Source organism: Pollicipes pollicipes, unplaced genomic scaffold, assembly GCF_011947565.3.
Source record: "Pollicipes pollicipes isolate AB1234 unplaced genomic scaffold, Ppol_2.1 Scaffold_7231;HRSCAF=8579_pilon_pilon_pilon, whole genome shotgun sequence".
NCBI classification, from domain to species: domain Eukaryota; kingdom Metazoa; phylum Arthropoda; class Thecostraca; order Pollicipedomorpha; family Pollicipedidae; genus Pollicipes; species Pollicipes pollicipes.
The window spans coordinates 9,769,031-9,793,323 of record NW_023597034.1 but is presented as its reverse complement, the minus strand read 5'-3'; the positions used below and the strand labels follow the sequence as shown (position 1 = coordinate 9,793,323).

The 24,293-nt window shown below is 56.6% G+C and overlaps 1 protein-coding gene across 1 annotated transcript; it reads left to right on the top strand.

Annotated features, from left to right (window-relative positions):
* The first annotated feature begins 101 nt into the window (after positions 1 to 101).
* Tbcd (tubulin folding cofactor D) lies at positions 102 to 24,293 on the top strand. Its single transcript, XM_037234467.1, has 17 exons — positions 102 to 158; positions 1,505 to 1,870; positions 8,247 to 8,413; positions 9,793 to 9,931; positions 10,538 to 10,736; positions 11,150 to 11,381; positions 11,960 to 12,108; positions 12,594 to 12,823; positions 13,230 to 13,369; positions 13,844 to 13,949; positions 14,416 to 14,602; positions 15,565 to 15,723; positions 20,906 to 21,166; positions 21,507 to 21,677; positions 22,158 to 22,291; positions 22,718 to 23,228; positions 23,613 to 24,293. Exons 2-17 carry the CDS (start codon positions 1,508 to 1,510, stop codon positions 24,017 to 24,019), a joined length of 3,555 nt encoding a protein of 1,184 aa, XP_037090362.1. The 5' UTR covers positions 102 to 158; positions 1,505 to 1,507; the 3' UTR covers positions 24,020 to 24,293.

Sequence of the window (24,293 nt, the reverse complement as noted above, 5' to 3'; positions counted from 1 at the left end):
TCTATCATTAATTATTGGAAATAATGTACTTATGAGATTTCAGAAGTTGGCTACTGCACATTTACTGTTATGGCGCACCTAATGCAAACATGAGCGACTGGCCCGATTTCTGACCTGCGTGGAGTGATTCAGCAAGGTTTCACACGACAGGCGTTGGGGTAGGTGGATGTCAAGGAGGGGTTTGAGCCTGACGGTGTGGGTATTGCCCATCAATTTGTAGCACGTGTCATGATTTTGTGTTCTTCAAATCATGTACTTTTGGTTGGAAACAAAGAGGAGGAAGAGGTGCATGTCTCTTAAAAAGTATCAGTCTTCATTTCAGTTCTGTCGTTTATTACGTTATGTGCTCATTTGCTCGAAATGTACCTCAACGACTGAAGGATGCCAATCTAAATGCCTGACAATGTTCCACAAGACTTGTGGGAAAGTGCTTGCCTGCCCTGTTTAAGTATCCATATTTGCACTGTTTTTAGTGACACTTCTAGTGAAATTCCATCTATATATGCTGCAGTTAATGATATAAATATTGTGCATAAGCCCAGCCAGGTGGGAACCATGTCTATGTGCTTTTTATTGGTCAGGCATCACTCTCCACATGATCCCAAATTGAGCTGGAGCTGCAAGATAATTATCATATGCATATTATGTGGGGAAGTGTTTTAGCTGTGTCAAGCTTTATGCATTGTATCATGGAAGTTCAAGCTGTTTAAAATACCAAATTGTGCATCCAACCATATTGGCATGTCATGATGTTCTGAAGCATACTTAGTACAAAGTAACCACCTAGAGCTGATGTAATGCTAACATATAGGCACCAGATCATGCACTCAAGCATACTGGATGCAAGCGTATTACCCAAGGTTGATTAATTATGGCAGCTAAAATACTCATGATAACATTAATGCAGAACATAAAATACCCAAAGATCAGCAGCATTGAATATCTATTGTTAAGCTTTTGTTTAGTTGTTAAACAATGTAAAAGTTGCTGGCATGTTAGGGAAGGTAATTTCTGGTCTACTCATGAAGGTTAGGTTCATGCATGCAGTCCCAAGTTAGGCATGGAGTTGTGCCATCTTGGGCTGGCTTGCTTGATTTTTCTGGATTGAAGCAAATTGCTTAAGCAATTTATTACAAGCTGTGCCTGAGTTAGATACAATATTTAATAGAAGCTGGAATGTGTGGTGACTATGCACTGCACAATTAAGAAACCATAGATGCATTTGGGAGCTGCAGCAAAGTATATCAACACTGTGTTTAATGCAGTTCAGGCAAATGCCATGGATGTGTTGTGTGCATTAAATATATAAGAGCAAATTATCAACAGCTTCTTGTTTTTGGAGTTTCATAATTGAGGTAACTGTAAAAATACATCAGACATTTGTTAAGTAACACACACCCAAAACTGCACACTTCCTTGCTGAAATGTGAGTGATTCATCCCCAAAGCATTCAACCTTTTCTATCCCCAGCTAGTTAATCATTTATGCCCTATTTCTGCTCCAGGCCATGTCAAAATCAGCTGATATACCAATGGAAGATGATGACGCCGGTGCTACCGGGCTGGGGTCTGCCCTGAGGAAGTTTGAGGACCTGCCAGAAGTCAGATGCCTGATCGAGGAGATACCCGAGATCTACAGAGACACAGCACTGATTGAGTCCCGTCTCCAGCGCTTCACGACTATCCTCGACTACTACCAGGAGCAGCCACAGCTGCTTGACAAGGACCTCGACTCGCTGCTCGCTACGCTGTTTGGTCATCTGGATCACTTCGACGCCTCGGATGAACTGATCCATCTCACGTTCAAGTACATGGTGCTGATTGTAAAGCTTCGCGGCCCCAAGACTATGGCGCGTCACATGCCACATGAGGTAGGTAGGACGTGTCATGTTGTTGTCACGACGCGCCCGACGGGAAGGACGGGCACCATGGGCAAGCAAACCCAGTACCTCTGGTTTCCCAGACGCACGTCTTGGCCGGCGCACCGGCACACTGCGGATACCCTATGGGACGTGTTGTGATCTGCTGTGAGACAGACCAGGTATCCTGAGCATGCATTGGCTCACCTTCATATGATTGTCTTTCAGCCCATTTCTACTGGTTTATGTAATTGAAAGCAGTGTGGTGCACTAATAGGCTTTTAGAAGGCATTCATTTTCGAACATCGCAGTTTATGGATCATGTAACGTTTTTGGTCAACAGTGTGCTCAAGCCTTTGTTTGTTTGTTTGTACTCATGTTAGCATTGCGATTTTCAGCTCGCTGTCCTACGCCATTCGCATCTGGAAATTGTGCTGTCCATGCCACCAGTCGCCTAGAAAGCACAATAGTTGCCTCAAATCGCGCTCCGCCCACCAGCTATCGCTGCCCCCCCCCCCCCCCCCCCGCCCCGTAAAGGTAGCCTCTCGATTCCTCTGCGTCCCCGCAGGGGCACCGGGTTTGGCCGGTGTAGGGGACTAGCGCCCCCTCGGGTCCCAGCTCCGGTAACGGGTGGACAGCGCAAGCTGTTCCTCTCAGGGCGTGGCGACCCTGCCGGTACGTGAGCTCCCGCTCCTTGTCCCTCCCGCTCCCCTCCCATCGTCCGTTTTCCCGCATCCGGCCCACTCGTCATTCCTAATCCTTGTTTTATCGATTTTCACGTGGTGCGGGTCATTCACGGGGCGTCCCAACACTCCACTTTGGCTAGAATATCGGGGGCGTGGTGCGCCCTTGGGGCCGCCACGAGTCTAGCGGCTTGTCGCTCCGGGGAGCCCCGGTGCCGAAATTAAGAACAACACTGCATGGCATCTACAAACCCCAAAAACACCCGCCCCCCGAGAGGGGGACGGACTGCGATGAGTTTAGGGCGCAGCGAGGGGTCAGTTCCACCTGCCCCACGCGTTCCTGTCTTCCAGAGTGATGTGAAGAACCTAGCATCGCTTTCACTGTTTCAGCACCGAAACGGATGCGATAGGTTGGGAAAAGTCACCCGCTGTGATAAGCTGGGAGATGGCGCGGTCGAGGTAGAGTTCGCAAACGGTACCGATGCGACTCGAGCCATGACAGCCACTGAATTTGTTTACGCCGCGAGAACCGAGGGTGGAAAACGAGACGTAAGCGTGCCGGTCACGGTCACACCGCACCACACGAAAAATTTATCAAAAGGCATCATAAGCTGCTATGACCTTCGTGACGTCAGCGAGGAGGAAATCATCGAAGAGTTGGGAATGTTTGGGGTAACCGCAGCGCGCAGGATCACGACCAGGAGGGGTGATGACCAAATCCCTACAAACAACGTTATATTGACATTTAACCGGCCTGATCTACCTTCAGATATCCGCATTGGCTACGCCGTTGTCAAAGTCAGAGTCTTCGTTCCGGATCTGATGCGATGTTTTCAATGCCAGCGCTTTGGTCATACAAAACCACACTGCCGCAATCGAGCTGTCTGTGGGAAGTGTGCATATTTCGAGCATTCGGGAGACCAGTGTACTTCTGTGCAGCCCTGGTGTACTGTGGCGCGGGGCAGTTACCGCACACAACTTTCGATCGAAGTTATCCAGTCTTCATGAAGGAAAAGGAATGGTGCGACTCAAAACTTCAAAGAACATCTCTTTCCGCGAGGCGCGTGAACAGTATGAGGCCATTCACCCCGAAGGATCTTATGCCGAGAAATCCAAAACCTCTATACTACAGTCCACCAGCATCAGTCACATGCCAGCGGTCCAACTCATCGCGCTCCTGCGATCCTTCTCTGTGGTGCCGGCGGGACGGGTGACTCCCGCTCAGTCAGATCCTCCGGGTCCTTCAGCTGCGTCCTGTCCGACCAACGCTGTGTCTCCGGCCCCTCAGGTGTCGTCGGGGTCGCTAGCGGGGGAGGAGGAGGGGTGGACGGTGGTCAAGCGCGGCCGTGGTCCGCGGGCTCGGCCGTCCTCGCCGTCTGGCTTTCCGCTGCCCTCGTCGCCTCTGGCGACACTGGCGAGTGCGTGTGGACGGGCAGTGGAAACGATGGAACGGCACGAGGCAGACAGGCGCCCCCGCGGCACCAAGCGGGCCCGCTTGGCCGAGTTGGAGAGGGCTAAGGCGGCCAATCGTTTGTCCGGTGCAAGCAAGGAGTCCGTCCCTCGCAGTGATACACCTTCTCCGAGAAGGCCAGTGGAGGCCCCCGCTGACCCCCAGACGCACGGTAGAGGCCCGCCGATGGGCCCTCCCCCGCCGCCACCCCGGACTGGGTACGCTGGCGTGAAACGAGCCCCGGCCGGCCCTCCGTCTCCATCTGACGGAGGGAGCCCCAGGATTCGTCCCAGAGTGGGGCACGTTCCTGCAGAATCGAGCCGTGGGTCTCAGTCTGAAACGTCTGCTCCTGCAACTAGCGCAGCCCAGTTCTTTAAGGACGTGTCCGGTTTTTGTATGTGACCTCCAACCGCCTTTTTAACACGCCCCCTTTACAAATGTTTTGCAGTGGAACTGTGGAGGAATAAGGGCGAATGCCCTCGACCTCCAGGTTGTCGTCAGCAAGCACTGTCCTGCAGCTGTAGCGCTGCAAGAAACCAAGCTGGCTTCTAGTCACCACTGAACGCTGAAGGGCTGCGGCCTGTTTCGGCGACGATGTGTTAACCGACGGTATTGCACACGGCGGTGCCCTTGCAGTCCACCACAGCGTACCAGCCAGGAGGTTGAACCTGCGGTCTACGCTACAGGCTGTAGCCGCATGCCTACATTTTAATCACCGTTACATCATGGTGTATTCCTTGTATCTTCCACCTGGCGTCGCTTTTTCATTGGAAGAGATGAAATGTTTAGTGCATGAGTTGCCTTCACCATGTCTTCTTTTAGGCGACTTCAGTGCTCATCACACTGCGTGGGGCTGTGATAGCACGAACACCCGTGGAAGGATTTGCGAACGTTTTATCCATGACTTGTCACTGTGTATTTTAAACACAGAGATTCGTACTCATTTCACACTTCCGTCTGGTCAGACTTCCGCGCTTGACTTAAGTCTTGTTAGTCCCGAGCTGGTGGAGAGCGTCGAGTGGTCTGTGGCAGATGATCCAATGGGCAGCGATCACTTCCCAGTGTGGCTTCGATTCCAGATAAGGGGAACGTTGGGTGTAAGACCACGACATTGACATTTAAAAAAGACTGACTGGGGTGAGTTTGAGGCTCGACTGGAGACATTGTGTCAAACCGGAGGTGTGAGGGCGACACCCTCTATCGAGGATTTTACTCACCGACTTCTAGATTGCGCTAGCGATTTCATCCCGCGCACTTCTGGATTTCCCCGTCGCACTCCTGTGGCGTGGTGGACAGAGAAGTGTCGTGACGCAATTCGCGCTCGCAAACGTGCTTTCCGAGCCTTTGACGCCAGAAGAAGCCTGGAGAGCTCAGTAGCTTTTAAGAAAGCGAGAGCTTTCGCCCGTCGTACTATAAAAGAAGTGAAACGTGAATCCTGGCGTGTGTATGTAAGCACGCTTAACCGGTTCACGCCAACTTCGCAGGTTTGGGCTCGCATCAAACGTATCTCCGGGCAGCTGTCATCTGTGCCACTTCCTGTGCTACATTTTAACAGCCAGGTGGTGACTCATCCGTTGGATGTGGCTAACGAGATCGCCCGAGCACTCTCCCATCGTAGCGAAGGTGCAAACACGAGCCCACAGCTCTTGCAGCAAAGAGCACAATGCGAAAAAATCGTGGTGGACTTTTTCACAAGGCAACCACGGGCGTACGGGCCCTTCACGTTGTTGGATTTGGAGTCGGCAATCGCGAAGCTTCGTAATGTATCGGAAGGTCCTGATGACATCCACAAGGAGATGCTCAGACATCTGCCACCGTGTGCACGTCGTGTACTATTGGCGGCCTTCAATAGGGTGTGGTCAAGTGGCGAATTCCCTCCGGCCTGGCGGGAAGCTGTTGTAGTGCCTATTCTAAAACCGGGAAAGGGTGGGATGAACTTTCTTCATTACCGACCCATTTCACTGACGTCGTCGCTGTCGAAGCTCATGGAAAGGATGATAAACGTTCGACTCGCTTGGTTTTTGGAAAACAACGATATTTTTGGCAGCTCGCAGTGCGGGTTTAGGAAAAACCATAGTACGGTGGACCACCTTTTAGCTTTGGACACTACGGTTCAAGGTTTTTCAAGAGAAAGCACATATGGGGACAGTGTTCCTTGACATTGAAGCCGCCTGTGACACCACATGGCGCCATGGTACTCTTCAAAGGCTTTTTAAATATGGTATGCGTGGTCATATGGGTACTTTTCTCCAAAGGTTTTTAGCCAAACGATGTTTCCGTGTCCGGGTCGACAACGTCCTCTCCGATAGGTACCAACAAATGAGCGACGTGCCCCCGGGCGGCGTGTTGAGTGTAGCGCTGTTCGCAGTTATGATAAATTATATTTGTGATGTGCTGCCCCAATCGGTCGGACGTGCACTTTTTGTTGACGATTTTACTATTTGGACCAGTGCGGCGAGTTCACCAGCGATGGAGCGACGTCTCCAGCGGGCTGTGGACCGCGTTGAAAGATGGGGTGACATGAACGGATTTCGTTTCTCAGGCGACAAGACCATTGCGATGCATTTTTTGTCGTCGCCAGCGATGTGATGGCCTGAGCATCCGGTTATATGGTCGCTCTATTCCAAATAAGGCCGTGGCCAGTCACCTTGGGATACGCTGACCGCCGCCTTACATATCATGCACATCTTACAATGTTACGCGATCGCTGCTTTAAATCTCTCAACATACTGAAGTGTGTGTCTCGCACATCATATGGGGCAGACGGAAGCACGCTTATGCTTTTATATCGTTCACTCGTCCGCTCCAAACTGGATTATGTATGCTTTGTGCATGATGATGCGCCTGAATCCAACAAGCGTGTTCTTGACACCGTCCACGATACTGTCATTCGTATTGTTACTGGGGCGTTCTGCACATCACCTTCCGTCAGCCTTTTAACGGAGGCACACGGGCCACCACTTTCGACAAGGAGGAAAATGCTCGGCATACGTTATGCGTTGAAGCTGCGGCAGTTCCCATTTCATCCGACATATTCTGCAGTATTTTCTCGGTTTGCCGTAAGTTCTCTTCGTCATGGGCCGCAGCATTACATTTTAACTCTTGGTTTCCGAATTAGAGCCTTATGGCTCGAGAGCGGAATTCCTCTTCGAGGTGTAAAGCAAGTAAGCCACCCTGCTTCTCCTTGGCAAGTGACTATACCTTCCATTGACACCTCGCTTGCTTAAATTATGAAAAAAGACGTCACACCACACCTAATGAGATCCAGGGCAATTGAGCTTCTGTCGTGTTATGAAGGATACACTCTGACGTACACAGACGGATCCAAGACCTCGGATGGCGTGGGTTGTGCTTTCGTCAGCGGTTCCGTCATTCGATCGTTCTCGTTACCCACTTACCGGCCCACTCGTCAGTTTTCACAGCGGAATTAATTGCGATTACCAAGGCGATATGTTTCATAGAAGTTGGTGAAAAATCTTCACACGCCATTGTTACAGATTCAGTGAGCAGTCTCTCTGCACTGAAGTCTTTTTATCCATCATATCCCCTTATACAGGACATTTTATCACGCCTGACACGGTTGAATCGGGTTTGAAAGAGAGTTGCCCTGTGTTGGATCCCCAGTGACGTCGGTATCGTGGGCAACGAGTTGGCTGCTGCTGCTGCTAAGCGAGCAGCGGTGGCACCATATACCCGGTTTTTGCCTGTCCCTGCGAGATATTTCTACTTCTCTTTCTAGTCAAGACCTTCCTGAGAAGCAAATTGCAGCGTTGTTGGGACCAGGTGGGCGGCAATAAGCTCGGGGCGATAAAAACCGAGTTGGGCTTGTGGTCGTCATGCTCTCGCAGTGTGCAGTGCGAAGAAGTGGCTTTATGCAGGTTGCGTATTGGGCATACGTATGCCACCCACGGCCATCTGCTGCATGGAGCCGACAGACCCCTATGCCAGCGGTGTGGTGCCGTTCTCACCATCCACCATGTCATTGTATCATGTCCGTGCTTCATCGAAGAACGACGACGTCACTTTGGTCCGCAGGCTTCGCCCCTGACGATTAGCGATGTGCTCGGGGACAATTCCTCCTTTATTGATTTCAAACAACTCTTTTCGTTCTTAAAAGATGCTGATTTTCAAGTCATTTTCGCACCATACTAATTAAGTAAAAGCATCGTTATGGGCGCAATATGACCCTTGTAGTCGACGCGCCCGAAAACACCAATGAACAACAGCAAAAAAGCTTCCACTGCGTGTCCCGCAGGTGGCCGACGTGGAGCGCGTGCTGCAGTACCTAGAGCGACAGGACCCAGATGACCACCACAACTGGGAGACGCGCTACGTCCTGCTGCTCTGGCTCTCCATCCTCGTCATCATCCCCTTCACCATGTCCTCGTTCGACGACGGCAGTCATGCGCCCATCACAGAACGGTGAGGTGGTGGTCGGCAGCTACCATATGCAATAGCTGGAGGATATGTCGTAGACGTTTATCTGTGTTGATAGGGCTTGTGGTTTCTAGAAATTTTTATTTGTATGGCGAGTTAGTGATGTCTCATTCTGCTCGCAGATGCTGATTTGTGCCCACACCTGTGCTGCTTTTGCAAACGGGGTGCTATGATCTTGCTGAAATATGCATACCTTTACACAGCTGTCAGTGCATAGCACAGCACATAAAATCTTCAGTAGGGTTATATGTAGGAATTGCATGCATGCAGCATTTCATTTTTCAAATGGTTCTGGCGCTCTCGCTCTGGCCGCTTTCACGGCAGTGCTGTCAGTTGATAGACGACAACAAATCCAGTCACTGGCGTCAACAGGCATTTCCATCCCTGTCAATATTCGAGGACTCACGATGGTGATGAAGGATACGGCTGTGTTCCATCTGATGACGTGGAAGGCCGTGATCCTGGGACCTGGCCAGGGTGAGCGGCGGTATCGTGTCGACGACACCACCGACCTGGTTGCTATCTGTGACCTTGAATGACCTGCCCTTCGGCCAACCCGTGACCTGATCGTGGTGACCTTTGCCGCATCATGGCGATGACGTGGCGGTACCTGGGCGCCATCTCTGACCCTTAATGACCTGCTCTCGGTGCCCCGTGACCTGACCTCGACAGGATCATGGTGGTGACGCGGCGGCACCTGGGCGCCAGGTCTGACCCTACCTTCGGGTACCTCGTGACTTGACCTCAGTGGCATCAAGGCGGTGAGACTGCGGGACCTGGGCGCCATCTCTGACCCTTAATGACCTGCTCTCGGTGCCCCGTGACCTGACCTCAACAGGATCATGGTGGTGACGCGGCGGCACCTGGGCGCCAAGTCTGACCCTTAGTGACCTATCTTCGGTTACCTCGTGACTTGACCTCAGTGGCATCAAGGCGGTGAGGCTGCGGGACCTGGGCGCCATCTCTGACCCTTAATGACCTGCTCTCGGTGACCCCGTGGCCTGACCTCGGCAGGATCGTCACGGTGGGGTGCCGGTAGTGTAGTGGTTAAGGCGTCTGCGTTGACCACTGCGCGTCTGGGAAACCAGAGGTACGGGGTTCGATTCCCCGCGGTGCCCGCCCTTCCTGCCAGGGTGAGAGGCAGGCGACGCCATATAGCCTCAGCAGCTGGGTGCGTCGTAAAGCCCCAATAACATGACACAGATCGTCACGGTGACGCGACGGTACCTGGGGCCAACTCTGACCCGTAATGACCTGCTCTCGGTGACCTCCGCAGCATCAGGGCGGAGACGCAGCGGTACCTGGGCGGCATCTCTAACTCTTGATGGCCTGCTCTCGATGACCCTGCGACCTGACCTCCGCAGCATTATGGCGGTGACGCGGCAGTTCTTGGGCGCCATCGACAAGTCACGGGACGCGGCGGCGCTGGTGGCGTCCAAGTTCGTCACGCGCCCGGATAACGTGAAGCGATATCTCCCACGGCTGGTCGACTGGACCTTGACGGTGAACACTTAACCATGAGGGAGAAACGTGAAGTGGTGTTCGTCAGGTGCAGTCCTCAGGAGGATCCTATGCGGTACTGGTGTGCCATCCCTGGCCCTTAATTACCCGCTTCTCAGTGATTCCGTGACCTGAGCTCATGTGAGGGCGCCAGCCTCGCACGAACAATGCCAGGCTGGCACCCGTATCCTTGCAAGGTTGGATGTTTAAATATTGTTAGTGCGAGCTAAACCAATATACCGCGATAACGTGCTCAAGCTAGTGCTTGACAATGTTCATTTGTTATCAGTTGCGCTGATGCACATAACTGGTTAATGATGCGGTATTTAAAAAATGCATGGTTTTTATGCATGTCGTGTGACGGGAGTGACAAGATGCTGAAGTTTAGGTATTATGAGTAGGTATCGTCTGTTTCCCGTCTTTGTACCCTCATGATAGGTATAGGATTGACTTCTAAACCTCTGGTGAATAGATTAGCTGTGCTTGTCACAAACCTCACACAGCTGTCCCAGAGGATAATCTCAAACAATGGGGCTCGGTTAGAAACGCTCCATGCGCTCGACTATCCGCTAACGTGCTCGCGGCGCCTCTGCTGGGCTCGGTCCCCAGACGTGCGAGACGGCCTCCGCTCCGCTGTGCTCGCTGCTCGGCGCGCTGGGCTGTCTGGCAGCCGTGTTCAAGCACGGCAAGCGGGCCGACCTGCTGCCCATGGCGCCGAACGTGCTGCGCCGCCTGCTGGCCTCGGGCCGCCTGCAGCACAACACCACCCAGGTCCGCAAGCTGACTTTCAAGTCGGTCCAGCGTGTCGGTGAGTGGCAGGGGAGGTGAGGCGGCGGAGGAGGGTGAGGGGCCCGATCGGGGGGGGGGGGGGGGGAGGGGGTCGGTGAGAGGCAGCGATGTGTCTGGTCCGATGATCGTTTGTAGAACTAGTCTGGCTGGTTTGGCCGACAACATCTCCGAGACTGGGGTGCATTTTTACCTGTTAACTCCGCTGGCCGGATGCCTTCGGGGCTTGACGTGCCATCCATTTCAGGCACCCGTGAACAAAAGTGTGGCGTGAAAGACTTTAGGATGATGCGTGCCATAACAATCCAGTGGCCATATAAGCTTGCGATAGCGTTTAAGACTGCGATGGAGAATGTGCGTCAGGTCACGCATGTCGGCACCAGAGCCGCTGTTCCGCGTCCCTCCTGACGTGTACCTCGCCCTCCTCACCGGCAGGGCTGACGTTTCTGCCGGCGCGGGTGGCCAGCTGGCGGTACGACCGTGGCCAGCGCTCGCTGCTGGTGAGCTTTCAGCAAGGTGTGCCGGCCGAGCCGGTCCCGGCGCCGGCGCCGGCGCCGGCGCCCGCCGTCGGGCCTGAGCCCGAACACGACTACGACGTGCCCGAGGACATTGACGAGGTGCTCGAGGCCGTGCTGCAGGGACTCCGCGACAGGGACACGGTCGTCAGGTGTGTAGGCGGCCCTCCGACGCGGTGGGATGCAGATTACCGCACGCGGCGAGCGCCCGGAGCGACCCGCCGACGTGGTGGGGGATGCACATGACCGCACACGGGGAGCGACCCGCCGACGCGGTGGGATGCAGATGACCGCACGCGGCGAGCACCCGGAGCGACCCGCCGACGTGGTGGGATGCAGATGACCGCACGTGGGGGCGCCCGGAGCGACCCACCGACGTGGTGGGATGCAGATGACCGCACGTGGGGGCGCCCGGAGCGACCCACCGACGTGGTGGGATGCACATGACCCCACGCAGGGAGCCCCCGAAGCGAACCGCCACGCGGTGGGATGCAGATGACCGCGCACGGGGAGCCCCCGGGACGATCCGTGGACGCGGTGGAATGCAGACGACCGCGCGCGGGGAGCGACCGGAGCGACCCGCCGACGCGATGGGGTGTAGATGACCGCGCGCGAGGAACGCCCGGAACCGGAGACGCGCTGTGTGGTGCTCACTGCTTTGTGCGCGGTCGTCACCGAAGTCCCTTGGCGCGTGTTCGGATGTCGCCCGACGTGTCGCCGCCCTTCTCAGATGGTCGGCGGCGAAGGGCGTGGGCCGCATCACCAACCGGCTGCCGAAGACGCTGGCGGACGAGGTGCTGGACACGCTAATGGATCTCTTCACGCTGCGCGACAACATGGCGGCCTGGCATGGTGGCTGTCTGGCGCTGGCCGAGCTGGGTGGGTAGCGGGGGCGGACAGGCCGCGACTGTGGACGAGGTGCCTTGATTGCCGGAGGGGGGTCTTGTCACTTGTTTATCTGACCTGACCTGGCATAATATAAATGATATAACCAAAGCCACGAACGGTCTCGGAGATTATCCCAGGTCCTGCTGACGTGTCCTGACCTGACGTGACCTCGGCAAGCCGGCGTGGCCTGCGGGCCCCGCCGCAGCTACCAAAGATATCTCCGTCCTTCTGACCCGCCCTGCCCTCGGCAAGTCGGCACGGCCTGCTGACCCTGCCGCGGCTGCCGGAGGTGGTCCCTGCCCTTCTGACCTGATCTGACCTCGGCAGGTCGGCGCGGCCTGCTGACCCTGCCGCCGCTGGCGGAAGTGATCCCTGCCCTGACCTGCCCTGCCCTCAGCAGGTCGGCGCAGCCTGCTGACCCTGCCGCGGCTGCCAGAGGTGACCCCTGTCCTTCTGACCTGACATGACCTCGGCAGGTCGGCGCGGCCTGCTGACCCTGCCGCGGCTGTCGGAGGTGATCCCTGTGCTGCTGCGCGCGCTCGTCTATGATGAGCTGCAGGGCAACTATTCGGTGGGCGCGGCCGTACGCGACGCCGCCTGCTACGTGTGCTGGGCATTCGCGCGCGCCTACCACCCGGACCACTTCCGGCCGTACGCCCACCAGGTGGCGCCGGCGCTGCTCTGTGTGGCGCTCTTCGACCGCGAGGTATGTGATGGACACTGGGGAGGAGGGAGGGGAGGGGGGAGAGGTGTTTGGCGATGGGCGTTTGTGGTGTTGGGGGGACAATTGAGGACTCTGGAGGGGAATGACGACTCTGGCGAATGGCGGAATGATGAAGTGTAGCTGGATGTCTCTTTAGATCCAACGTAGGGATACGGTGGCGTCCTTTTTGTTTGCCACCTGGGCGTATAGGACAGGCGCAGAAATCCGACAGCAGACTGGGGCGTGGAAGATTACGGGTGAAGACGGGTTTGACATGCCGTAGGCCTTTACGCCATATTGATGCCATATCTGTTTTTGCATGGTGCCACTCAGCTATGCGAACTCGCTCGTTGTGACAAAACGTACCGGCGTATCTGTTCATAACGTAGCCGTACGCCCTCCCTCTCAGGTCAACTGCCGGCGCGCGGCCTCGGCCGCCTTCCAGGAGAACGTGGGCCGCCAGGGCACCTTCCCGCACGGCATCGAGATCATTACCACGGTCGACTACTTCGCCGTCGGCAACCGGGCTGCCTCCTTCACACAGCTGAGGTAGGGCGGGCCTGTCGACCGAAGGAGCGGCTCGTAGGCTGGGAGAGGCCAGCTGCTCGGGGGGCCACCGGAACGCTGTGAATAGCGACGTTTGAGACGTTTGCCTGATAGTGACATTTATCTTTTTTGTAGATGGGGGCAGGGATGTCACTGTTGATGGCTCAAGTGAGTGGAAATAATTCGTAATATAGAACTTTTTCTGTGTTTGTGAATCTATCTTCATTTAGTTTTCCTGGAGCTGGTCAAAATGGTGTTAGTATGTTAAATGTGCCCGACGGATTCAATTCTATCTGAACCATGTCTCACTAAGAGACGAAAATGCTATTGAGACAAAACAGAGATTGGTGTTCATGTTGATTATTGACCTACCTACCTGCTCAAATTCTTTTGAGAACAGTGCGTGTAAGCCCGTGATTCGACATCGATTACGAGAAAGAGTTACCGGGTCGCACTGGCAGCAGCTCCGTATTACAGCACATTCGTGGGCCAGTTCCCGGAGTACACTAAGCCGCTCATCTCCCACCTGTTGGAGAAGAAGATTAACCACTGGGACGGAGCCATTCGCGAGGTCACCGCCAAGGTCAGTCCCCGCCCGGCGGCCGGGCGTCACTCGCAGCTTCACCGGACGCCAGTCACTGATGTGCTGGCGTGGCGTCCGAGGGCGGTAACCCGCAGCGTGGGTCTAATGGTCGGCGACAACCGTGTGACATTTTCTGAGGCGCGCAAGTTTTGCCGCTTTCTGTTCGATAATTTTACGTGTTTAGCAACGCTCATGGCCAGTTAAAATGCGTGTCGTCTTTCGGACCACATGTTTTTTTTTCTCACGTTTGCGGCCGATGGGCCAGAAGTTTACGATCTGTCCTGGCGTGGGCAACGTTTGTTTGTTTATCGTGAGGCAACTGGGTGAATTAGCTCACCGAACTTGACCATGGCCTGTCGATACAGCTGCGTGTCCCATAACTCTACCCTGGAGCCGTGCCTTTCGACTAACCCGTCCGCTTCCCATGACCTGTCATACTCTGACCTCCGGCGTCGCCCGTGGCCAGGCGCTGCACAACCTCACGCCGTGCGACGTACACTACACGGCCGGCTACGTGATGGACATGCTGCGGCCGCACTGTCTCGGCATCGACCTGAACGCGCGACACGGCGCGTTGTTGGCTGTGGCTGAGGTCGTGCATGCCCTGGCCGAGCACGCCCGCCAGCACGGCCAGGACGTCACGGAACTGCTGGGTACGACGGCACCGGGACCGCGGCAGAGTGCGGCGGTGCGGTCAGACGGGGCCGCGCGGTTAGCGCAGGGTCGGGTTGGCTTCCCACTGTGCTGATGTGGTGGTGAGTGCAGTGGTACAGCGTTTCCTCCCGTCGTGGTACTCTTTCTGGGTTAAACGCCATCCCATTTTTTAGAAGAAATGAAACATGGACGGCAACGTGAACCGACCCAGATGCCTATCTGACGTCAAGTGCACAGAGGCTGTGCGACCCGTTGCACTGGCCGCTCCGCTTCCTCGGCGCCAGTCCTGGGTGCTGTCCCCCCTCCCTGCACACCACGCCGGACCGCTTCCTCGGCGCCAGTCCTGGGTGCCTCCCCGCACACCACGCCGGACCACTTCCTCGGCGCCAGTCCTGGGTGCCTCCCCGCACACCACGCCGCTCCGCTTCCTCGGCGCCAGTCCCGGGTGCTGTCCCCCCTCCCCGCACACCACGCCGCTCCGCTTCCTCGGCGCCAGTCCTGGGTGCTGTCCCCCTCCCCGCACACCACGCCGGACCGCTTCCTCGACGCCAGTCCCGGGTACTGTCCCCCCTCCCCGCACACCACGCCGGACCGCTTCCTCGGCGCCAGTTCCGGGTGCCTCCCCGCACAGCACGCCGGACCGCTTCCTCGGCGCCAGTCCTGGGTGCTGTCCCCCTCCCCGCACACCACGCCGGACCGCTTCCTCGGCGCCAGTTCCGGGTGCCTCCCCGCACAGCACGCCGGACCGCTTCCTCGGCGCCAGTCCTGGGTGCTGTCCCCCTCCCCGCACACCGCGCCGGACCGCTTCCTCGGCGCCAGTCCCGGGTGCTGTCCCCCCTCCCCGCACAGCACGCCGGACCGCTTCCTCGGCGCCAGTCCTGGGTGCGGGCCCCCTCCCCGCACACCGCGCCGGAGCGCTACCGCGGCCACTTACGGTGGCACGATCGCCTCCCGTCTGCAGACGCCGCCGCGCTGCAGTTCATCTCTGGCGTGTGCGACGAGCTGAACCGGCGCCAGATGCTGCGCGGCCTGGGCGGCGAGCTGATGCGACACGCCCTCTGCCACCTCGTCAGCAAGGCCTCCCTGGCCCAGTTGCCGCTCAAGAACACGCCCACTATCGGTGAGGGAAGGTGGCCGTAGGCATGCGTTTGCAGCTATTAGTACGCTTTGGTGTTTGTCATCCTCTTTTCAGGAATGCTTTTCAGTTGATCGTGCCAGAGCCACGCGTATTCGCGTGCACACTTGCTGGGATGACTGTGTTTACAGGTGAAGTGCAGATGTGTTGACGTGCGTGGCGGCCCTTTGTGCTATGTTTGACAACGGGTTGTTCAAGCGAGGCTGGCTGGAATAATGTAATCCATCGTGAGTACAGCTAAAGACAAAAATCGCACTTTACGTAGCTGGGTCATGCGTACATCTGAAAACCATTCCTGCCGACCTATCCAGGAAGTGAGCGAGCAAGTGCATCGTGTGGAGACACGGACCCGCAATTGGATAAATGGGTGTATCCCCGTCGATAGTACACTTTTCATGCCCTTGCTGAGTGCACGAACATTCAGGAACTTTGCTCCCCGGTTGCTAGAGTTCCGCTTTTCATATTGTCCGCTTGTTTCAAATAAGCTTTAACCTGTTATTTGTTTATATTTGTTAACAAATAGCCACATTTGCCGCCAATGCAACTCCTGGCCCGATGAACCGATGCGCAGGTAAAAGCACGAGTTTCAATTTTATTTTTCGTTTGATAGTTTTGTTGTGAACGAGTCACTGGGTCAAAATCTCAGGTAGTTAGCTGGTTAGGTGCGCTAATTGCCAAATTCTTTGTCGTGTTGCCCACTTAAGTTGTCCTTAAACTCACCGTGCCGTAAAATTACGATCTCTGTGTCGACGTCATCACGTATAAGTGATCATTCCACGACCCACTCGCGTTCCTCCGCCGCCCGTCTGCCAACTGGAGCTGCTCCTCCGAACCCAGTAGGGAGCGCGCGCCGCATTGTCCCCCGGTGAGTCATCAGCGGCCGTTGCTCGGCAGCCGCGGCACCCGGATTGACCGTGGACGGTCGGCCTTCCAGCAGTGCCGCACGGGGCCCTACCTCACTGTCATATCGACCGCCACTCACTGCCGCGTGCGCGGGGGCCTCGCAGCTGCACACGCTGCTGAGTCATGGGGATTCAGCCTTGTGACGTTTTTTATTGGCCAGTTCGTGGGCCGGCTTCTTTCCAAAGTGAGATGTATATCCCACACTACCGTGTGGAGTGGGGTTTGCTGGATTCAGCCCCTGAGCAGATTAGTGGGAATGGTGTCCGCTGATAAGTCCAGAAATAGCACGATTAATTGAAAATGTTTTTCATCACATTATGTGTGTATTAAAGAGACCCAACATATCACAACATAACATGACATATCACATTTGTGGTTGATGCCGTGTTTAGTTCTGTTAATATTCCTCTTGCGGATATTTTGGCCGTCTGTGCCAGTGGAGTTCAGTCAGATTTACCGGAGGAAAATTTACAGGGCTAGTACATTTGTTGTGCTTGCCGTTTATGTATCAGGTAATGGTAAGCGACATGCAAAGTAGCGCCAGGGAGGTCAGTTGCCCGATGCTGGCCTTAGCACTAACAGTGCGGGAAAGCAGCTATTAACCTAGCGCTGTAAAACGCGTCACAAATCCTCGTGTGACGACTTCGGGACTTCTGGGCCACGGGTAGTATTGGTGGTTTGGCTTGAAAACCAGCGCCAAATAAAATACGTTATTCTATTAAAAATATACCATGATGTTACTGTGCACAAAGCCCGTGCTTTAAAGAAAAGCCAATGACAAGTCAAATCGAGACCGGTCGCGGACTTTTGTTATTTTTCTTCTCTTCGTGGTCGCATGACCAAGTGTTACCCATTGCGACATGTGATGACGTCCTGGTCAGTGGTCATTTGCATTGGTCATTGCTTTGAAAGGTTATTTGCACTGACGGACAAGTCACAAATGGCTGGCCGAAATAATTCGCGTTCGGAATTTAACGGACACTCATGCCTCAAGACGGTCAATACGGATCAGGGGCCTTTAGACGACATGACCGGAACTATCACTAGAGTTAGAGATATCAGGCTTTGAAATGTCCTGTTTGAAAACAAGACTCGATTATCCGGAGATTTTTTGTGCATAAAGCATTTTGCCGACATGAATAATGCTGGTGATCCTTATGCTCTGTAGCGATAATCTAAATCCTATACCGACCTGGTTTGCCGAGGGCTGCAGACGAAAGGATAGTGAACGATTGAGCAGAAAGAGTAAACACTCATGAATTCTCGGCGCTAAGCCATTTTTAGTTGTGAGGGTAGAATGGGCTGGGAGGATAGGGGTACCTTTACACAGAAACACGAGTATATATATAATTTTCTGACTGAAAATCAAGCCCAACTGTCGGAAGGCCTCTCGTGTGTACGGCATCTTGCCAGAGTTTAGCAGAGTTGGGGCACTGTGAAACCAGCATCTCGCCGTACTGCTGTTTGGTAGCAACTTCCGCCCTTCTTCAGTCCCTCCCTGTAATTGAACATGACCTGGAGTAGTGTATCCATAAATTTCTGTCCTTTTTCTCCCTTTTGTCGCCTTCTCTCAGCCAGATTAGGATGAACTCCGAATTCCTGCTGTAGGGCTTAAGGATCACCATTTTATCTCTGAACACAAAGTTAAACATTTATTATATTTTGTGGGCGAAAGGCCCGCACCGACTTGATACTAAAAGTAGGCACTTGCGAGGAATATCGAGCACTGCTTTGGAAATCATGTATTTGGCCATCTTGATGGATATACGTATGAGGTGCTGGTCCATACACCGGGGGTGCCGGTAGTGTAGTGGTAGCGCGTCTGGTCTCCCAGACGCGCAGTGGTTAACGCAGCCCGCGGTACCCGCCCTTCCTGCCAGGGTGAGGGACAGGCGGCGCCATATAGCCTCAGCAGCTGAGTGCGTCGTAAAGCCCCAATGACATGACATGACACACGGTCCATACACCGTAGACCGATACTGCAAGAGGACCAGAATGGTTGGAGGGAGCCGACCTCATCTGGCCGGCTCATAGCTCGCGTAGGCCCGCCCCTGGTGCCGAATAGCGTGAGCACCAGAGAAATACCGCCGGCCCATTGTCTTCCGCTTACAACGGAATACCGTAGAGGAATCCGCCCGTGACGACAGAGGTTCCGGCCACTGTTGAGCGACTGTGTGACAGGCCGCTGACTCGTGACCTCCCGTGCCTCCCGTCAGTTGTTGTCGAATCATGCTGAGTGGCGCGCGCTCCCAGACCGTCAGCCCACGCCCCGTGAGCTGAGGCCGGGCCGCGCGGCGCGCGGCGATGCACGCTCTCCGATGGTGTTCTGAAGGACGTGGAGAATGGAACGAGCGCTGTGTCGAGACGGGTTATGAGGCTGTTTTTTTATGTTCCTAGTCTCGTTGAAAAGCCTTTTGGCAAGAACATCAGGTGGTTTCTCAGATGATAGCCCACCGCCGTCGCGTCCCGTTTCGAAAAGCTTTGAGCAACAGCATCGGGCTGTTTCGGGTGCGCCTATTAGCCGTACGCTAATTAACATTAACATGTGCGCTGATTAACTGATCGAAACACATATTTAGTGTTGCAGTGATTAACATCACGATCGTAGGAATAGCAAAGTCAACTAAAGTTGGCACTGGCTTCGTGGAATTGCTTGATTACTGATGATTGCTTGCTTGGTGATTGCTAGTTAGTTGTTGTTTTGGGTGCGTGTACTACATAGCCTATTTGAGCATTGGGATTAAGAGTCAAGTCACAGGCCAATGAACTGACCAAAATACGACTGTGGAAGGCTACTATGAAATATAGCGTTCAGATTACAAGCCCTTGAAGCATCACGGCTGGCTTATTTAGCAGTACATGAATGCTATACGCTGCCGAATCCAAAAGGATCGGCGCTCCCACCTCTGAACATTTCTGCTGTGAAAATTCCTTGTGACCGGAGTGAAGCCCAGAACCTGGCTATAACCGCCGCCGGCGACCGTAGATGAGAAAGAGACAAAAGCGTCCTTGGCAGCACGGCGCCACTATGGCGGCGCGGCCGTCGGTGGACTGTTGACCGGAGGCCGCCCGGTCTGAGTCACCGCGCCGCCAGCCGCAGCGTCACCGTTACTGGCCGCAGTGGCCGAACGCCGGACAGAGCGTGCGCCGGGTCGCGTCGCGCCCCCGGAGCCAGCTCTCGACGCCGGGCGAATAGACGTCGCGTTGGGCCGGCGGTGGCGGAGCGTGCGCCGGGTCGCGTCGCGCCCCCGGAGCCAGCTCTCGACGCCGGGCGGGCCGGCGGTGGCGGAGCGTGCGCTGGGTCGCGTCGTGCCCCCTGAGCCAGCTCTCGACGCCGGGCGGGCAGGCGGTGGCGGACGGCGCGGAAGGCAGGCCACCAGCGCTGCTGTGATCGCCGGCTCGGCTCCAATCGGAAGTACATTGCCGGGAGAAGGCATTGTTCAGCGGGTCAGTTTGGACGCCGCAGCTTGTGAGTACGGTTGGCATGTGGGCTGCGACGGAACGGCTGCCGTGAATCGGACTGTGGCGTCGGCCATTGTTTGAGATGTCGTCGGTTGAGCGTGCTTAGTGCTGGGTGAAGGGAATTGAAGGCCCGGCGGTGCTGTAAGGCGACGGAAGTTGTGTGGTCGGCGGGTGCGAGTCATGGTTGACGTCTGGTAGCGGCTCAGTCCTGGTATTACATCGCTGCCCGCTCTCGTTCCCGAACCGTTTTTTTTTTTGTCTACTGTGCTATGCTGTGCTCCTCATGACGTGCACCATATCTTCATAAATATCTCAAATGGCATTGTCGTGTCTTCATCAGACTGTGTATCACGAGGCTTGCCGTGTGCCAGGATCAGATGTCGCCATAGCGTGATTCGTGACGGACCCGGGTGATATTCTTTATTTAAATTGGTGGATTGTTGCATTCACCATTATAAGTTAGGATCATGCATGTGTGGCATACACAGTCTGCACGGTTTGGCTTCGCCGTCGCAGCGCGTGGACATTCGTCACATGGCTAATGTGCCGCGCATTTACTTGCCATTCCAAACGCCATATTTAGGTTTGTCGCGCTCTTCTACTCTTCCCTGGCGCGGCAGCTCGCGACTTTCCCTTGGTCTCATCCTGCCCTCCCCTTTCTCTATCTCCTACCCCGCCTCAATCTTCCACAGCGTACCGCGCTCCGTGCTCCGTCGCACCTCTCGCTTACCTCACATTCTGTGCACCCGGCGTGTCTGGCCGGTCTCCTCGCGCTCACCCGCCGCTGCGCTCCGCCCCACAGCCAGCTGGCAGGCGCTGCTCGACGACTGCCTGACCCACCACGAGGAGACTGTGCGCGCGTACGCGGTGGCCGCGCTACCTGCCTTCACGCGCGCCTACGTCACGCGTCCGGCCGATGACGCCGCCGCCGCCGGCCCGTCCGGCGGCGGCGGCGACGTCACCGACGACCTGACCGCTACCGGCGCCAGCCTGCTCGACCGCTACCTGGCCGAAGTGGACAGTGACAGCCAGAACAATCGGCGCGGCTTCGCGCTCGCAGTGGGTGCGTGGACGAGGAGCGGAGGAGGCCGCGGCGGCGGCAGTGGTGAAACCGGGCTGAGTCTTGGCGCGGAGAAGCCCGGGACTTCTTCACTGCGGTTATGTGTGACGATGTGTGTTCCGTCTCATGAGTGCAGTAATCTAATCGCACGGGGCGATCTTCTCTCAGCTTCATGTCGGTTTCTAGTGAGAATTGTGCGATCGCGAGACGAGTTAGCCATGCGCAGGATCACCTTGTCCACCGTATGGAGTCATGTACCGGAAATACGGGAGATGTACCAGAATGGCCAGCCGGTGCTGCTCACGTGCTTCCGACGCGCCGTCTGACGCCGCATCTGCAACAGGCTCGCTGCCGGCCGAGATGTTCCGCGGCAAGCTGCAGCGGGTGCTGAAGCGACTGCTGGCGTGCTGCAGCTCGACGCCGCAGACACGGCTGTGGGCCGAGTGTCGCCGCGACGGCACGCGCGCGCTCACCGACGTCTGCCTGACGGTGGGCGTCAGCGAGCTGGACGACGGTGAGCCGGCCAGCCGTGGCTGGGCTGTAGCGAGCGGGAGCAGCATTTGTTCCGTCGTGCTCTGTCCTCTTCGCCATTGTAAGAAAATGTCTGTTATTGTTTAAGGGGAGTTGGGTTGGGAGGCAGTCCTATGCATGCCAATAGTACAAGGGTGAAGTTTCTTGTGCATTTGGGGATGAGAGGGGGACTCCCCGAGTTTTATAAGAAAGCGCGAAAAATTAGGAGAGAAACACGTGGTGCACTTTCCGGATAGGTTTAACTATTTGTCCCTGCTCGGCCCCCTCGAAACTTCGCCCCTGCAGTGCATTTATGTATGAACGAGACGGACAGCAGCTTGTTCGTGGCCAGCCCCCTTCCCCCATTCATTTTATCAAACATCCTCAGTGCCAATATGTTGAGTGAGAAGAACATCAGCCATGAGATGCTCGTCAGTCAGGTGCGTGACCACCGTCTGATGGCGCACGTCCGTGTTCGCCTCAGGCTCCAACCACGTGTGCGCCGCCAACGTCGAAGAAATCTACGAGTGCCTTCTGCGCGGCCTGGAGGACTACACGTCCGACAACCGGGGAGACGTGGGCGCCTGGATCCGGGAGGCGGCCATCGCGGGGCTGCAGGTCAGCGGCGCGCCGGCGCCTGGGCCTCGCTCGCCTCAGGGCCGGTCTTGTGCTGCAGCCTGCCTCTGTGGTCTGTTTTAGAGCATGCGCTGTGCGCCTTAGAAGTGCTCTCAGTTATACAGGAATGTGGTGTGGGTCTGATCTGCTGACGTTGATGCCGATTTGGTTAATTCTCTGTGCATTCGGGTCTGCACCCTGACCTCCCGCGGCTGATGTGCGTCTCCGACACTGAAGCCCTCGTGCCGCCGGCTGACGGTGTGCCCCACCGCTGCCGCCGGCTGACGCTGTGTCTTTGCCGCGCTGCCGGCTGACGCTGACATCCGCCCCCGTTGCCGCCGGCCGACACTGCCCCCTCCCCCCGCTGCCGTCGGCTGACGTTATGCTCCACCGCTGCCGCCGCCTGACACTGTGCCCCACCGCCGACAGCGCGTGACGCTGCTGATCAGCGGCGAGGCGCCGGGCCTGCTGTCGGCCGACATGGTGGGCCGTACCATGACCGGCCTCAGCCAGCAGGCCGTCGAGAAGATCGACCGCACGCGCTGCGTGGCCGGCGCGGCGCTCTCCGCCCTGCTGCACGCCGAGCCGCCGGTGCCGCGCGTGCCCGAGCGCGGCGAGCTGGCGGCCATCCTGCCGGCGGCCGTCTGCGCCTCGCTGAACTGGGGTTCGGAGCGCGAGGCGCTGCCGCGGCTGGGCCGGCTGCTGACGCTGCCGATGTACCGGCCGGCCGTGCTGCTGGGCCTGCTGGTGAGCGCCGGCGGCATCACCGAGCGCCTGGTGGAGACGGCCGGCGAGCAGCTTCAGCGCCACCTGCGACGGCTCCAGCCCGACGGCCGGCGCGCCTTCCTCGAGGAGGTGGTCGCCGTGATGGAGCGCCACCGGCGCGAGGACCGCGTCACACTAGCCGTCATCAGGGCGCTGGAGCCGCTGCTTAATTCCGGTGAGACGCATTGTCGATGCTTAATTCGGGTGAGACAATGTGCCGCCGCGGAAGTCATGCTGCCAGAGCAGGGTGGAGGTGCTGGTTGGTCAGTAATTTCGGTGCATCGCTAGGCTGGATCAATCCAGCGGCAAGGCGAGCTTGATGTCCAGTTAGGTTGGGTCAGATGTTGCGGCAGGGCAGCGATCAGACGTCTGGACAGATCAGGTTCGACAGGCTGCCAGGTCACTGGTGGATGTGGTGCGCGCGAACCGCGGCCAAACTTGGAAGCTCTTGCGTTTCGATCCTGGCCCCGCCCGCGTCGCGCCACCTGACTCCCTGACGAGCTACGACTGTCGTCCGCCCCCGTCTAACACCCCCCCCCCCGCCCCTCGCCGCGGCCAGGTCTGCTGGAGCCGCTCTTCTCGGATGAGGAGCTGGGCGATCGGCTGGCGGCGCAGGTGCGCGCTGAGCTGGCCCGCTGCGCCGACCCGCACAAGCTGATGGCCGGCGTCGACCTCCTGTGCGCGCTGATGCAGTTCCCGGCGGGCACGCAGCGCCGCTGCCTGGGCCAGCTAATGGTGCTGCTGTGCCACCGGTTCCCGCGCATCCGGCGCGCCGCCGCCAGCGGACTCTTCGAGATGTTGCTGACGCAGGGCGAGCTGGCCGGCGTGGACGGCGCGGCGTCGGAGCGCGCGCAGGCGCTGCTCGGCGAAACCGACTGGAACGCGGCTGTGGACGTAGTGCGGCCCGTCCGGGATCAGGTGTGCCACGAGCTCGGCGTGCCGGTGCCGCAGCGCCTGAAAAAGTGAGCACCTCGTCCGTCCTGGTCTAGGCCGAGTTCCACTCATCAGCCGATATCGCCTGTGATTGGTGTCGCTCTATCATCGCACGATTTGTCCTGAAGGATGTTTAACGCGCAGACATTCCGCCGCCGGGTTGTGTTCTTGCGAGCGGTCGTGATTGCAGGTGTTACATAGCCTCGTTTATTACACAATATTTAACATGATTAGTCGCTCGAATTCGCTCCACGGCTCACTCCGTCGCCACTCGTGCCTCCTGCGACAATAAACACGTCGATTTAGC

Bases quoted from the DNA above. Each gene is read 5' to 3' on its own strand.
- Tbcd (XM_037234467.1), top strand. From the start codon at position 1,508: ATGTCAAAATCAGCTGATATACCAATGGAAGATGATGACGCCGGTGCT. The intron at 1,871-8,246 runs GTAGGTAGGACG...CGTGTCCCGCAG, and splicing joins CGCGTCACATGCCACATGAG to GTGGCCGACGTGGAGCGCGT. The intron at 11,382-11,959 runs GTGTGTAGGCGG...CGCCCTTCTCAG, and splicing joins GACAGGGACACGGTCGTCAG to ATGGTCGGCGGCGAAGGGCG.